This window comes from Vigna unguiculata, chromosome 3 (genome assembly GCF_004118075.2).
Source record: "Vigna unguiculata cultivar IT97K-499-35 chromosome 3, ASM411807v1, whole genome shotgun sequence".
Lineage (NCBI taxonomy): Eukaryota > Viridiplantae > Streptophyta > Magnoliopsida > Fabales > Fabaceae > Vigna > Vigna unguiculata.
In genome coordinates, this window is record NC_040281.1 from 52,935,250 (window position 1) to 52,951,617 (window position 16,368).

General features: G+C 34.2%; 1 protein-coding gene across 3 annotated transcripts; it reads right to left on the reverse strand.

Moving 5' to 3' along the window:
• Positions 1–3,769: 3,769 nt before the first annotated feature.
• On the reverse strand, positions 3,770–13,001 carry LOC114177975. Of its 3 annotated transcripts, XM_028063606.1 has the most exons (16): positions 12,780–13,001; positions 9,976–12,694; positions 9,756–9,884; positions 9,487–9,675; positions 9,351–9,397; positions 8,960–9,251; positions 8,624–8,726; positions 8,325–8,534; positions 7,387–7,491; positions 6,700–6,896; positions 6,377–6,592; positions 6,020–6,295; positions 5,747–5,894; positions 5,530–5,663; positions 5,060–5,146; positions 3,770–4,982 (listed from the first exon to the last, which is right to left on the reverse strand). In XM_028063606.1, exons 2-16 carry the CDS (start codon positions 12,640–12,642, stop codon positions 4,896–4,898), a joined length of 4,887 nt encoding a protein of 1,628 aa, XP_027919407.1. In that variant the 5' UTR covers positions 12,643–12,694; positions 12,780–13,001; the 3' UTR covers positions 3,770–4,895. The 3 variants fall into 3 exon arrangements, with proteins under 3 accessions (XP_027919407.1, XP_027919408.1, XP_027919406.1); XM_028063607.1 differs by having other exon boundaries at positions 8,325–8,531; positions 9,976–13,001; XM_028063605.1 differs by having other exon boundaries at positions 9,976–13,001.
• Between the last annotated feature and the right edge of the window lie 3,367 nt (positions 13,002–16,368).

Genomic DNA, 16,368 nt, shown 5'->3' on the forward strand with positions numbered 1-16,368 from the left:
TCATCCTGGAGACTATAAAGAAAGTGCTTTTTTTCATTGTCAGAAGAGCAAACCGGGTGAAAATGAACCAAGATCATTGTCACTCATTGGTTGTTTAAATTAATTAGAAAAATTAGTCAATAATACATTGCCATTAATCAAGCAAAAATTATTTTTAAGCATCCCGATACACCCTGCAAGTAGGGATGTCAAAAATATCCGTACCCGTGAGTATCCGCGAATAAAACCCGCAATAGATAAAAAATGGATATTAAAAATGGATACCCGCTACTCGTGGGTACGAGTATTTTTGATACTCGCATGTTAACGGGGCGGGTACGAGTATCATAGTATCCGTATCCGTGGATACCCATATCCGCTAAACTTTAATTCACAAAAATACCCTTATATATATATATATATATATATATATATATATAAGGGTACTCGTGGGTACAAGTATTTTTGATACCCGCATGTTAACGGGGCGGGTACGGGTATCATAGTATCCGTATCCGTGGATACCCGTATCCGCTAAACTTTAATTCACACAAATACCCTTATATATATATATATATATATATATATATATATATATATATATATATATATATATATATATATATATATATATATATATATATATATATATATTAGTAAAAAACATTTTGTCCTAATTTTTTATAAGTTGCACATCTTGTCTTCTGTCTTCATTCTCCCAACTTCAAGTATTGGTACGTTGTCTTCTTTCAAGTACATCCCTTAACATTTTTCTCTTCTCCTTCTTTGAAATTGGGCATATACATCAAACCATATATAGATAGTGACGTTTATGGTATGCTTGTTGTCAAATGATGGAATCAAAATAAGAATATTTGGCAGGTGACAGTTGAGGTTTATTATTTGATTATTTTTCAGGAATCAATCGGAGAAAGTGGACTTGTTGATCAAAACACTAATTAAAGAATTTCCATTGTGTTGAACGTCATTTTATATTTATTTTTATAATTATTTGGACTTGAGTTAGTTTAAAATTTATTTAAAATGTATGACAGTGATGTATTTTATTTTATTTTATTTGAATTTATGATTAAATATTTATTTTTTAAATAATTTTGTAAATACCTATGGTTACCCGTGGATATCCGCGGGTATGAAAAAAATAGACGGGTACCCGCATAACGGATACCCGACAGATATGGGTACGGGTCTGGGACAGATATTTATCTAGCGGATAGGGTACAGGAGAGCTACTACCCGTACCCTACCCGTCCCGTTGACATCCCTACTTCCAAGAGGGATGAAAGTATCAAGAAGGTGGTAAAAAGGAAACAGAGAGAGACAACTAGTGAGTGTGTTACTATTGAAATTTGGGATATAAACAATTCAATCCTCTAAATCAAAAATAGAGATTGAAAGCTCTTTTTATGTCTTGATTAGGGTCTTTCTTCCTACACCTCCAAAATTTCTTTAAATTTCCAAAATACCCTTTGATCATTTTGAGAAAACTCACGGACATCACACCCCCAAAAAAACTTCTGGATGTCAACTTTCGGAAGTCAAAATATATGATTTCCGGAAGTCAAAATATATCACCGAAAGTTTTTCGAAAGTCAAAATATATCACCGAAAGTCGATTTCCGAAAGTCAAAATATATCATCGAAAGTCGACCTCCGGAAGTCGAAAATCATTACCAAAAGTCAATTTCCGAATATCAAAAAACATTATCGGAAATCGACTTCCGGAAATAAAAAAATTAAAACAATTTTAAATATTTTTAATTCTTTTTAAAATTTATATTTTCTAATTTTTGTTTTATTTTATTATTTAAAACACGTATTAAAAATTATAAAACATATAAAATTAAAAAAAAATACTTTAAAAAAAATAATAAATAATAAAAATACTAAATAAAAAATTGAAATATAATTTAAATTAAAATAATAAAACAGTTAAAAAATGAAAAAAAAAATATATATATATATATATATATATATATATATATTTATTTTGTTTTTAGTTAAAGTTTTACTATTTTAATTTAAATTATTTTTCAATTTTATTTTTAATTTTATTTATTTTATTAATATTATTGTAATTATTTTATTTATATATTTTATATGCATAGTATTTTATATTTTATTTGAATTTTTTAGTTTTGTTTAAAATTTAAATATTTAAAATTTTAATCAAATTTTTAAAAAAGTTTCAATTATATATTTTTAAATTTAAATTTATTTTTATATAATTTATTAAAAATTTAATAAAAATAAAAAAGAATTAAAAAATCATATTTAAAATAAAATATATAAATAATGAAATTTAAAATTAAAAAAAAACGGATATATATATATTTTGTATATATATTTCTTTTTTATCATTTTTTTAATTTAAAGTTTTATTATTAAATATTAAATAAAATTAAATGAAGCAGAATAAATTTTTTACTTATTTTTATATTTATATTTATTTTTCAGTATATTAAATAAAAATAAAATTATATATATAGATTTTAATATTTTTTAAAAAATATATATTAAGAAATATGAAAACATACAAAATAAATAAAATAATAAACTAAAAAAAATCATTAAAAGTTAAAAAATATAAATTTTAAAAAGAATTAAAAATATTCAAAATAAAATTTGTTTTTTGACTTACGAAAGTCAAAAAAATGTTATTTAACATCCGGAAGTCAATTTCTGAGAATATTTTTTGACTTTCGGAAGTTGACTTCCAAGAATATTTTTTTACTTTCAGGAGTCGACTTTCGAAAATATTTTTTGACTTTCGATGATAATTTTTGAATTTCGAAAATCTACTTCAGATAATATATTTTGACTTCTGAAAGTCGACATAATTTTGGGAGTGTGGTGTAGAAGAAATTTTGGAGGTGTAGGAAGAAAGACCCCTTATTAAGGAACACCTATTTCCATTCTTAAAGAGAACAATATTGAATTCGAAAAAGCAGAAAAAAAAATTGTTGAAAATCTCCCAACAACTAACTAATATTTTTTCGATATTAAACCACTCTTGCGCCCCCTCGCGCCCCCTCGCGGGTTTATAAAGGGTATCACCACAATCCCTTTTACTTATAATTATAAACAGGAAAGTAAAAACATGTAAAGGATAAAGTATTCCACATAAAGGAACAGAAGTTGTCAGTGAATGTGTGACCTTCGAGAACTACTCAAACAAAGACATTTTTCGTCGAAGTTCCCATTGAAAACTCGTGGTTATACCAACAAACTTATCAATAGCACCCAGTTCCACACACAATACTACACGACTTAAAGGATGAGAAGTCCAAATTAGGAGAGAGCACAAATATCATCGTTGCTATAGAAAAAATAAAAAGAGCCTAAAAACACAAAGGAAACTTGGGGCAACGATTTTGAAGAAAATTGGCCACTGAATCAAGCCTATGTTCAGACGATAAAAGATTCACTGAATCTCGTTAAGAGAAAATGCTATGGAATATTCAACAGCTATAGCTTTAGCTTTCCCCATTTTTTTTTTCTTCTGATATTGCTAAAAAATAATTGTTTTCTCAATTAGCTTACATATCATAAATGAAAAATACAAATACAAATAAGAGGGGTTCCAAAAACGTATCGCATTATATGCTGAAATGATAAAATATACAATTTACAGATGGACCTTACAGTATTTGTAGAGTTTACAATTATTTCTAACAAACTTCATCAATATTAATAACACTACGAAATCACGGCAGGAAATCAAGATTAACAATCTGAGTTATGTAGTCAGAGACAATGACACCAAAGATCTCCAAAAAGTGTCTTTATACATTTTGTAATTTAGCTTAAATGTTTGCACTGAGTTCAAAAAAATCTAACAGAAAGAAGGAAGACGACTACAATTCTAGATGTTAAACCGCACAATACTTTGCACTAATGTATATAGAACAATGGGGTATATAATAATAATCCAACTCACTTGACGCTATTCCGAAAAAGTGTGGGACAAAATTGTGCCAAAACCTCTCAGCTTTTTCCTCACTCAAGACTACAGTTAACATCTGCAACTAGAAATTGATAAGATTAGTTAATTAGCTTCAAACGTACTCAACTTACGGATCCCCATCCCACACCCAAGCGGAAGTAAACAAAAATAGAGTACAGTGTTGTGGATCCAAAGTAGGGAAGCTCCTCAATTTACTGTTGCACAAAATCTGCCATGCAGCACGTTCCAACACAAGGTATCTTGAAAGGGAGAATAGTAGTCCAGTAGACCAGGAAACGGCACTCCTTTTACAGCTTAAGTGACAAGAAGCTGACATTTTGACAAATCTAATTGTATAAGAACTATACATATCCCTTTTTCTGTTTTTAGGGAGGGGGTGGGAGGGAAATTTCTTCGACGACTCATGAATAAACTCCCCTCGTACATATGTTATATGTTCCCGATAATAATGGGCAATTATTTCCATCACAAAACATCCTAAGATCTTCTCATACATTGCTGGTCAACCTCCACAAATTGTAGTTCATCTAGCAAATACCAAAATCTGCTTATTGGTAGGATACAAGGAATGAATCTGATATTTTCAAAACGAACCAAATGTGTTCGGTATCAAAACACCACTCTCTGGGTTCTTCTACGTCATTCTGTTACACTAAATGCATTTGTCGTCACTCTCCCCCACCAGAACCTGCTTCTATCTAAACTGAATTGTATCATAAATTTTAAAATGCTATACATCCCATCAGAGGCATGTATGCCAAAACTAGTTGACATCACTGCAACTTCGCAAATTTATTTGCCTAAACCACTTTAGTGTTATGCAGAAATGTAATGCATCTGCATAAACAAGGCCACACCAGAAACCAATAGGATGCCAAACTCAACACTCTTCAGTCCAGCAAATGATGTTATCATTTCCACCAAAAATTTAGTTTACAGCTTCAAAGAAAAGAACCTGAGGTTGCAGATGCCCTCTTTCACACATTGTAAGAACATCCGCCCATCCACCAATTACCTGGTCATTTAAGGAAAAAAAAAATTACACACCAAGAATGACAAAAGAAACTCATCTGTTTATTAGATTAAACTCACCTTGACAGTCTTATCATCGTACATAATCCATTGTTCATGGTCATGGCTATAAGCAAAGCAATGGTAGTGCTGACCATAGTAGCAAACCTAAAAGGTTAAATAACAGATTAGCAGACATAAGACGGACAATTGCGGCAAGTGTTACATGTTATAACTGTTTTTCTTCCACTAAAAAAAAGATGATCGTAAACCATAATAAAAAAATAGAAGAATGAGGTAGGGGCCGATGATAGAAGTATATTATTTATCTCAAGTTTTCATTTAGATTTTTTTTCTCACATTTTATTAGAATAAGCTCATTTAGAATGCAAATGGGACCCTTTCACTACCAGAGCAGTCCCTTCAAATAAGGTAATATTTTAAAAAGAATTTTCATGGGCTAATGTTAATAATAAAGCCAAATTCATCTTAGATGCTTGAAATCGAACTAAATATAAAATTCCTTACGTGTTTATCATTAAAGTACATACCACTGACACCAAGTTATGGGTGCATTCAAGATTTAAACCACCATAAAGGGCACTGATATTGATTGTGGTGCTAAGGGCAGCCAGAGTTGCTGTTATATCATCAGCACTCTCACATGTATTTTGCCAACCTAGTACTGTAAATAATAAATATGTAAGTGAAAGTATCAATAAAGCATATAAAAAGTGTCAACATTCCATAAGCAACAACCTTAGGTACCTGTCATAAAAACATGGGGCGGAGTTGAGAGAAAGTGATGGATGTGGTTCAGCTTGCCACAGCCATCAGCTTCTGGATCGCAAGCCAACTGATGGTTCATCTCCACAAGATTCAAAAGATTATCGAAGAAACTAGCAGAAGACTTTTCCTAACAAGTGAAGAAGGGATCCAGATAAGGTACTTAACAGGCATAATTGTCTGTTCGTGCTCTGAAGCAGAAAATAAGGAACACCAAGAATTGTCTAGTGTAAAAAGAAAATATTATAAAGATACCTTCATATCACGCAGAGCACTGGCATTTATATTGTGAAAGAAGGAAGTATATTTCATATGTCTGGATTCAAGACCACAGTGATAGCAGTTCATTTGTTCAAAAATGTTCATTCCAAAAAGTGAATGTGCTATACAACTATCATTTGCACAATCCCAGGATCCCATGCAGTTACTTTCAGCTGATTCTTCATCAGAAACACTTGATCCACGAGTAAATGACCGATGAAGGCAGTCAAATATCACTGCCAGTACCTCAGAAGCGTCATTCATCTGAGCCTGTCAATTGTCAGTCAGAATATTAATTAAACCAGTCAAATAAAACATATCTTCATTATTTGTTTATATTAATGTAGTTACCTCCTGGAAGAAACTACTGTGAGGATACAGATTACTTAGAGCTATCCGCAGGGATGTAGGTGCAACTGCTTCTCTCCTTGAATCCTTTGATGCAATGTCCAGTGCAGTAAAGATTTCGTATAATGCACAGACAACGCAAGGATTGCCCACATGATCATGCTCTGTTCTTGATCTGCCAAGAAATTCCACTCGAAAGCGTCTTAAATGCCACAATGACTGAGCTCAACAAAGAAACGAAATTGCTTTAGGCCACAGAAAATTATACATCAATAAAATAGTACACCAATTGATATTTTATACTTATGTGGAAAACTAAGACCTACCTGTATAATAACATTGAGAAAACAATTATATTCGCCAACTTCATTCTTCAGTCCAGTACCAAGCAAAGTAGCCCCATTCAAATTATCAGTTGGGTCTTCTATAGGCGGGCAATCAACACTATCTACCACTGAATAAGCTCTCTGAGACATCCTTAAACTGGAAGCCGAAGGCAAATTTCCCCGAGCTTGAAATGTGTCTGATAAGAAGAACATAATTTGAGGTTAGAGTATTAGAAACCTAAAGATAAACACAAAATTACATTTTAGAGCATGAAACATAGGCCTCGCTCTCAAAACTCAGCTAATAGTTTATGTCAACTTTTTCTTGTAGGTCAAGTAGAAATTATGCATGGGGTGGACGGTCTCTCTTCTTGAGAGGAAATATCTCCTATTTAGGTATTGTATATCTTCTGTAAACACCTAGTAATATACTGAGTTTGTAAGTCACACGCACACACACATAATTAATCCTGTTGAGGCTGGTACAAAAAACGACAGGCCAAAGGGTCAGAATAGGAGAAAGGTAAGTCTTCCAAAAAAAAGACCATTTTCATTTTATTTCTATAGTGTTTACAATGAAGTGGATTTCGCATGAATAAAGAGATATGTTAAGTATAAGAATCCATCTTAGACGTGTAAAAGATAAAAATAATAGGAATATGCAAGCATAGAATGTAAACGTTATACCCAGGCTTTGGCGTACAGCAATTTCAAGATCAGCCTGGAATCTTTCCTCCTCTGCATCTTTAACAGGTAACTCTATCATCACATTTGATCCATTATTCTGCCACACTGATGCCACATCCAAGCAACAGAAAATTAATTTTCAAACACCAAAGATGCCTTTTATTATTAGTATTATATAAAATATCTTATAAATGCCTTCAACTAGGCTTACCAACTGAAATAAGATTTCGGCATGAACAAACATTTCAACTAACATATTGAGAGAATCCTCCCAGGAAAGAAAGCAAAAGTGACAAATTATATTTTAACCTGAAACTCTTTATGAGAAGAAAGTACATTGGGGGAAAAGGATGTAAATAAGAATTATTTGAAAACTAATCCCAAACCATGCAATCATTCTATCCATAACAGATAAATCATTATAACTAAGCCCATCAAAAAAATAAATAAACAAGCAGAGTCGTAAGAGAATATAATTCGCAGACAAGTTTGGCTATTAAATTTCCCATCCACAGTATTAGCCACAAAATGAACCTGATAACATTACTGCTAATTAAGTTGTAATGTCTTCAAAGAGAAAGCCATGTAACGAAGAGAATGATGACAGAATGACAGATAAATGGACTCGGTTAAAAAATATGACTAAACAAGCACCCAACAACTGACTTACAGACATGTAAAAGGACTAGGATACTTCGTGGTGCAAAAAGTAAAATAAGAGGTCTATATCAAGATATTGAACCCACAGTTCTACCACTGCAATCAAATTGTCTAAACAATGTACGTTTTGTAAGCCATACAGTGCCACAAAGTAGTAACAGTTCATTCTGAGTGAATACTGCTTTTGAAAAGAATTGAATCAAATATGATAATAAGACCCCAATTTGGCATTTATGCAGCAGCGTAACATAAAGAGTAGTTGGGCAAACTTAACTAACCATTATTATTGTCTTGACTGTTATTAAATTTCAATCTCTCTCTCAAGTGAGACTCAGGATGTGTATCCTCAGTATTCTCTTTTTCTGATGAAAAAGATTCAATCTTTCCATCGACTGGTCTGGAGGAATTCCTCCGTTTATGTTTTTTTCCAGTGCGCCGATCAGCCACAGGTAGACCATTCTCTCGAATAACTCCATTAGGCAAATCTGCTGCAAAAATGAAACAAATAAATGCGAAGAACCTCAAGTGAAAAAATAAATAAATAAACTTCACATTTTAGGACATCCAAATCACCAACATTGTTTAACTTTTGACTGATGCAAATAAATGGAACCGTTTGTTGTGGGCATAAGCACACCATCCAGACTACTTCGGGATCCATTATCCTGTACCAACTGGTCCTGAAAAATATGCATAAGTTCAAAGGTATATTACTTTAATAACAAATTCTCATTTACAAAGTATTATTTCCTTTCGTTTGTTTGTTTGCAAAGTTGTATAATTACTCTTGGTAACCGTGCAAACCAAGTAAAAACCAAGTAACAGCAAGATTAATGACCATAGCAAATTCTGTCTCCCTACATGAACAGGAGAAACTAAAAAGAGAGATTCCTATTTGCATAGTTTCTCTTACATGTTTGTATGAATCTAGCGAATCCGTAACTGCCTTTGTCTGAAAATCTTGAAGATCTTCTTCCACTTCTAAGTAAAACCCAGATGACCTTTTTTGTTGCTCTGCAAGATGCCTCTGTTTGGCTTCATTTTCTATCCTTCGCTGGAATTCCAAAGTTTCTTCAAGCTTCTTTTCCTCCTCTTCTAGCTCAATTTTACGTCTAAATTCCTCTTCGAGTTGTTCTAAGTCATCGTCATTCATAGAAACAGCCTCATGATCTAGGAAGTCACTTTCAGGTGCAACTAGATTGGAACTGTAACAGAAACACATCAAAAACAATTATAAGACAGACAGTGATTTTAGAAGATAGCACAATAAAAAATCAAGAAAAAAGAAGGAAATATATACTGACTCAGGAATTGTAGATCCCACTGAGAACTGCACATGATCACCGGAGGCCTGTAAGAGAAAGAAAGTTTGGTCAGTTGTCAAAGACAATTAGTCAATGACCTCCATATATAGACATATTAAACATCCATGACGAGCACCTTCAAATCTCTTGCTTTTCTGTGATCTTTATTCTTCTTCCTATCTTTTGTTTTCTCGACATGTTTGGTGTTCTCACTTCCGCCTTTAACAGTCTTTTTGGAATCTAGAGCAAGTTCAGCCAAAAATGCTTCACTTGCAGCATCAGACTTCTCTCTTGCATCCTTCTCAGCCAAATCTTCCAAAAGTGCCTAAAATATCAAAACAAAGGAACAATTACTTAAGAGAAAGGTAAAACAACAGCACACGCTTCACCAGTTTCAATACAAACCCTTAGGTACGACTTCACTAGAGGCACTAATATTGCTCGATAATCATTAGCGGAAATAGGCCCAAGCTTGAATTCCAATTGCTGCATCTCTGTGACACTTCTAATTATTCGGGCATCAATTTTGCTAAGCTACACGGTGAAAAAGGAAGGTTAGAACATAAAAGCAAAGAAGGATATCCTTGCTGTTATCTCTGTAGACATGTGAAACATACAAACTGACCTCTATAGATAAATGCTCCTTCAGTTTCTGAATAGCATTTTCTATGCAGCCATCCATTTGATGCAAGTAGTCCTTCATTCTCCATTCATCTTCTTCACCAGATTCCAAGTCACATAATTGAGAAGTCACACCAGCATAAGTTTCCTCGTAACCAAATTGATTAACATTCCTTGCTTCTGCTTCTTGCAAAACATTTGATATAGCATCCAACTCAAACCTATTGCTGACATACATCATATCATTCTCACTCTCAATGAGCTCTTCTCTTCGTTTTCTTAAGACAGATTCATAACTTCGCTGAACAAATTCCCCAACAGTTTCCCTCTTCTTACCTTCTTCAAGACATAGATCCTCTACTGTTTGCAGTGCTTCCTCATAACTTAAACGCTCACCCTTTTTCTCACATAGGCCCTGTAGGTTATAAAACTCTTTCTCAAGCATCTGGACAATTTCCTTTCCTTTATTTATTTTATCTTCTCTGATCCGCAGCCATGATGTCACTTGATCCCCAATGGCGGAACTTGAAAATATCCAGGATAGTAAAGCATTGTTATAGCATGAAATTCCATCTGGAGACCTTGGGGTGGTCACATCATCCAAGACAGACCCCTGATTTGTACCAGCAGTGACTTGTGATTGCAGTAAACACTCATCCAGTAGGAGTCGTGATGCATCTCCATCGAGTACAATCTTGTCTTTAATCTCGGAACCCTGACTGATATTCAGCGAATCATTTGTGGGACTACTACCTTTATCAGCATTTCTGGCCAACCCACACGCGTGAGATATTTCCTGCAGAAATTGGAAAATTGTCTTAAGCTGTGAAGGTCCTAGAAAGCATATGCACATTGGTGTTTGGTCCACGCCATGATTTAGAAGTTGAGAACCAGCAGCGAGACCCTGTATCTCACCAATGGTAAATTGTATGACCTTGTTCAGATGACTAGCAGCAAGACATTTATGCCTAATAAGAGTCTCAAACATGGCATGAATTTTCCCCAGAAGTTTTGCACGCTCAGGATCATCAGATACTGGCCAACAATCAATAATGCGATCAACCCCAGATAGTTGGTCTTCAACACCTTCTCTTACATCATTTTCTATAATTTTACAATGGTTATTGCATTCTTCCAAACAATTACGAAGAGTGTCGCCTGAACTTTCCTTCTCAATGTAAGAGCTGCTTGCTTCTTTAAAACAAACATTATAGTCCAGAGTATGATGATCCAAGTACAAATCCTCAGGAAGTGATGGACTTTTGAACCTTGCTTTATTATCAAGCATTCTAACTGCAGCTAAGACATCCAGAGGCTTCCAAGAACAATTAAGAATCATCTCTATCCATTCACTATCCACATTTTGGGGCAGAAGTCTCTGCATCTGTGGCGACAGACTCCCCATATGCTCCTGCACAACATGATGCCTGTGAGAATCCGGGTTGGAATGTTTCTCTTCACAGTTGCAGCAAGGCCAGAATTTCCAATTTTTATTGACCTCAGCATAAGACAGAGCCTCTGACAAGATATCATTCGGCAAAGTATCCTTCGAAGACCCATAGTGCGACTTAAGATCACAAATTTTAACCCTAAGAAAGTCCTTCTTCCTATCCATGGTAACCGAATTCCAATAGGAGTGTACCCATTTCATCTTTTCCGCTGTAAAGCCACTCTTTTTCACATTCCCATGCCTTCTCCTATCACCAATCCTCTGACCAGATCCTGCAGATGAATCCAATGGTCTGTCATCCCTATCTCCTTCATTCGGAGATTGTGGTGCCTCTGACTTCTGCTGCAAAAGCCTGGCAGCAGCCACTCGCACTTCAATTTCCTTCCGTCTTTCCTCGGGCGTCTTGGTCACCTTCTTGATTTCATTAGGCCTTCTAGTTTGAACCAGCCTCACCTCCATCGGGTCCTCCGGAGTCCTCCTTATCGGAAACCGAAATCTCTCCTCCCCGTTACTCAAATTCTTCATCCAAGACGACAAGGAAGCTATATTTGACTTCTGAATAAGCTGTCTCAACTCATTCTGCACATGCGCAATACGCTCCTCAGTAGATGATGCTTTCTGCTCGCTTTCATCCTGCAACGTCTCCTTGGCAGGATCACTGGGGTTCTCGATGGCTAGCCCCCTCTCGCACTCATGCACCACATCTTCGTAATCTTTACCTTCAGTTGCCGCCTCCAACATCACCGTGGCACGGAAATGCGCGTACTCAACAGAATTCGGCATAAGCTCCACCGCTCGGCGCGCTGACTCGAGCGCGTTCTTCAAATGCCGCTGCTTCGAACTCGGGTCGGTGATAACCGTTGCCGTTTTGAAACACATGAGACTGTGAACTCGGTGGACGAACGCAGAGTGAGGCGAACCCTCCTCTCTGGCGCAAATCTCCCGCAACAGCTTCATTGCCTTGTTGTGGTTCCCGCGGCGGAGCGTGGTGAGAGCACGCTCGCATTCGAGCTTGATTGTGGAGTACTCAGAACCCTCGGATGGGGGCGGAGCCAATTCGATCTTGCTAGGGTTATGTGGTTTGTGATCGGAAACATTGCTAGCATCAGCGTCCGGCGAGGTGGCACCGTTAGCGGCTCCGCCGACGCCGGATTGAACCGCCGGAGAAGCCGCCGCGGATTGTTTCGTGCGCGGCGCAGGGTTTCGCTTTTTGTGCCCCATCGATTGAGTTCATACAAATCCGATTCGCGTGCATAAACACCCCTGCCAGAATCTGAGAGCGAGCGTGGCTGTGCGAATAAATACAGAAGCGATACAAACTACGAAGAGATAGAGAAAGAGAGAAAGAGTGACCTGACCTAATAAGTGGCGGAGGAAGGTAGTGAGTGGTAGCCGGAGATAACGGTTATGATGGAGAAGGATCGGCGGAAGAATCTAGAAGGTGGTGAGAAGTTTGAATAAGAAGGGTTAGGGGAAGCTGAGAAGGGAAGAAGACAGTGAAGAGAACAGAAGAACAGAGAAAGCACCTACCCACACAAGAGGGGTGGGGTTTCATGAGACGCAGAGCAGGAAAATAGTGATAAATTTATCAATTAAAAATACAGTGAAGAGATCACTGAATTATTTATACCTGATAAATCAATCAGATCAACACTCACCCACTTTTCTTTTCATTTTCTTTTTTATACCGTGCTAATTACATATTTCTTTTTTATTATATCTAACCAGAAATATAAAAAACTTTGAGTTTTCATATAATAAATTATTTTAGTTTTCTAGAACAATTTTGTTTAAGCTGAGTTGATTTTAATACGCATTTGTAAATGTTGACATTAAATTTTGTTGTTTTGAGGAATGACATTACATAATTGGTTTAGATCATGGGTCAGATTATTTATCACGTGATCTTTCAACGAAATCCGACCAAGAATACGGGTTAAAAACATATATTTTAACAAAATTATATATTAAATTAAATAAAGTAAATAAAAAATAAGAGAATCCTATTTGTTCCAGCAAAACATAGAACAAGTTTTATAATACCTGTTGTATTATTTTGTATAATAATTTCGGGTCATTTTCTTGAAAATGATATAAAATCCAAGCGTTATCTTATCTGGTTGAATAATTATTATTATATGTGAAAGCATGCACAATCTTTTTTCTTGTACCTAAAAATAATAAAATATTTTTTTAAATTGATATTAAAGAATAATTTAAACATATAACTTTATACTATAGGCATAATTTATCAAATCGAAATAATTTAGACATTAAATTTATGGTAAAAATATTTTAAATTTTATGTTTGTCAAAAAATTAACAAAAATTGTAACACTCCAATTTTAATAGCTTAAAATTAATAAAATAGGATTTTTAATCCTAGTGTTCAAAATAGATAATTCCTGTGTATAGAACATATTAATACAATTTTATAAGAGATAGGACTATAAAACATATTATTTGTACACTTCAACTAAACTAATAAGATATGTACATAAACTAACATTCCTTCACCCTAACATATGGTTCCTCGTTCCAGAGTAGGGATGTTACAGGGCAGGTAGGATACGGGTAGTAGCTCCTTCATACCCTACCCGTAAGATCAATATTTGTTGTGTACACGTACCTATATTAATCGGGTATCTGTTATGTGGGTACTCGCATATTTTTTTCATATCTACTGGTATCCACGGGTATCTGTGGGTATTTACAAAATTATTTAAAAAATAATATTTAATCATAAATTCAAATAAAATAAAATAAAATACATCACTGTCATAGATTTTAAATAAAAGTTCAAATAAACTCAGGTTCATACAAGTCCAAATAATTATAAAAGTAAATATAAAATGACCTTCAACATAATATAAATTCTTTAATTAGTGTTTGGATCAACAAGCTCACTTTCTCCGATTGATTCCTGAAAAATAAACAAATAAAAAGTTACTAACAATTTATATTGTAGGTTATGTTTGCATGAAATTTTAAAAAAGTATTAATTTCATCACCTTCATTCATAGGAACATTATTTGATTCCCCTACATTTGATTGACCAACATTACAGGTATTTTTCACTTGTTATTCACCTTCATTGGGAGTATAAATTTTTTCAGTAGACATGTTATACAACAAACCAATACATATTTAGATAATTTATATAAATTCGTAGATATCATTAATTTAGAATATTACAAATGCATAAAATCAATGACTTTTTAATGTTTCTATACTATAAAAAAATCTATCAAAGAGGTTGTAAAAAAAATTATAATACATAAATTATACCAATGATTAATCTTGACAAACCAAAATTGTGTCCCTGCTATTAAAATAATAAAATTCATACGTTAGTGGTTTTCGATGCATACGAAACTCATGAAATAATAAAATAATAAACAAAAATGCTATTAAGATGATAGAAGTCATATGATAGTAATTTTCAATTCATACGAAACTCATGAAACATTAAAATAATAAACCAAAAAATCAATTAAATAAGAAAACTCATATGGAACCATATTTTTCAATTCTTAGACGTTAATAAAATTCAATTCTTAAAAGTTAATAAACCTCAAGTGCCACGTGCCAAGTATTCTTATTTTTTTTAACTCCGTCATTTGATACCATAAACGTCATTGTCTATATAGGGTTTGATGTATATGCCCAATTTCAAAGAAAAAATAAAGAAGAATGTCAACGTATTTGGAAGAAGACAACGTACCAATACTTAAAGCTAGAAAAATAAAGACAAAAGACAAGATGTGCAACTTAGAAAAAATTAGGTCAAAATATTTTTTATTAATATATATATATATGAGGGTATTTTTGTGAATTAAAGTTTAGCGGGTACGAGTATCCACAGGTACGGGTATCCACGGGTACGGATACTATAACACTCGTATTCGTCCCGTTAACATGCGGGTATCAAAAATACTCATACCCGTAGGTAGCAGGTATCCATTTTTAATATATGTTTCTCAACCGTTATGGGTTTTATCCGTAGATACCTACAGGTACAAAATTTTTTTGACATCCTTATTCCAGAGATACCTCACAAACTACAATCACGTTTGCTCCCAACGAATAAGTGATTATCACAAAACAACACAAGACAGAAACACAAAAGAATGGTAAGATAATGTGCAAAAGATATATTCACACATATATGTTTAAATCATGCCAAATACTTACAAACATGGTATAAAACATATATATGATCTATAATAACACAAGTAGTTGACACTAAACTCAATTATCTGGATACATGCACTTGACGTCTGACTCACTAGTGGTTTGCACCTACAATGGTTCCCAAACTCTATGGAGTTTGGTCTTAAGGGGTTATCATCCAACCACTTACAAGGTAAATCTCCTTCGCATATAGGACTTTACCAAATTCAATGACTATGACCTACTTAATCTCTTCATGACATAACCTACTCTACTCTACTTAAGTGTAAGTAGAATAATTATTATAAAAAGGATAGTACTATATTGAATCATTATGCCAATGTATACACTAATTACCTCAACACATAATTCCTCCTTGAAATTCTATAAATCACATCACATTCTATGCTTACAGATGTGTGTGTGTGATTCAAATACCATTAATATTCAGATATAGAAAACATTCACCCATTCATCTTCTCGTTGGGCAAAAAGGCACTTTCGACCAACGACTAGATTGCTCGCCCAACGAGTATATCATTAGAATTCCAAGGGAAACATCCATTAATAATTCTCCCAGCGAGTAAGTGCTTGCCCAACAACTCCCAAGTTAGTGAACCCATGTTGGACTGATAAAAATAACATGTTTTGAAAAGTTTCACACCGCCTAGGATAACCAAGGGGGTGGGTGTTAGTGACTATATAATAGGCTCTAAGTCCATGACGTTCCTTACCCCAAGTCAAAAAGACACTCCTAGCTTGTATTTGACTTTT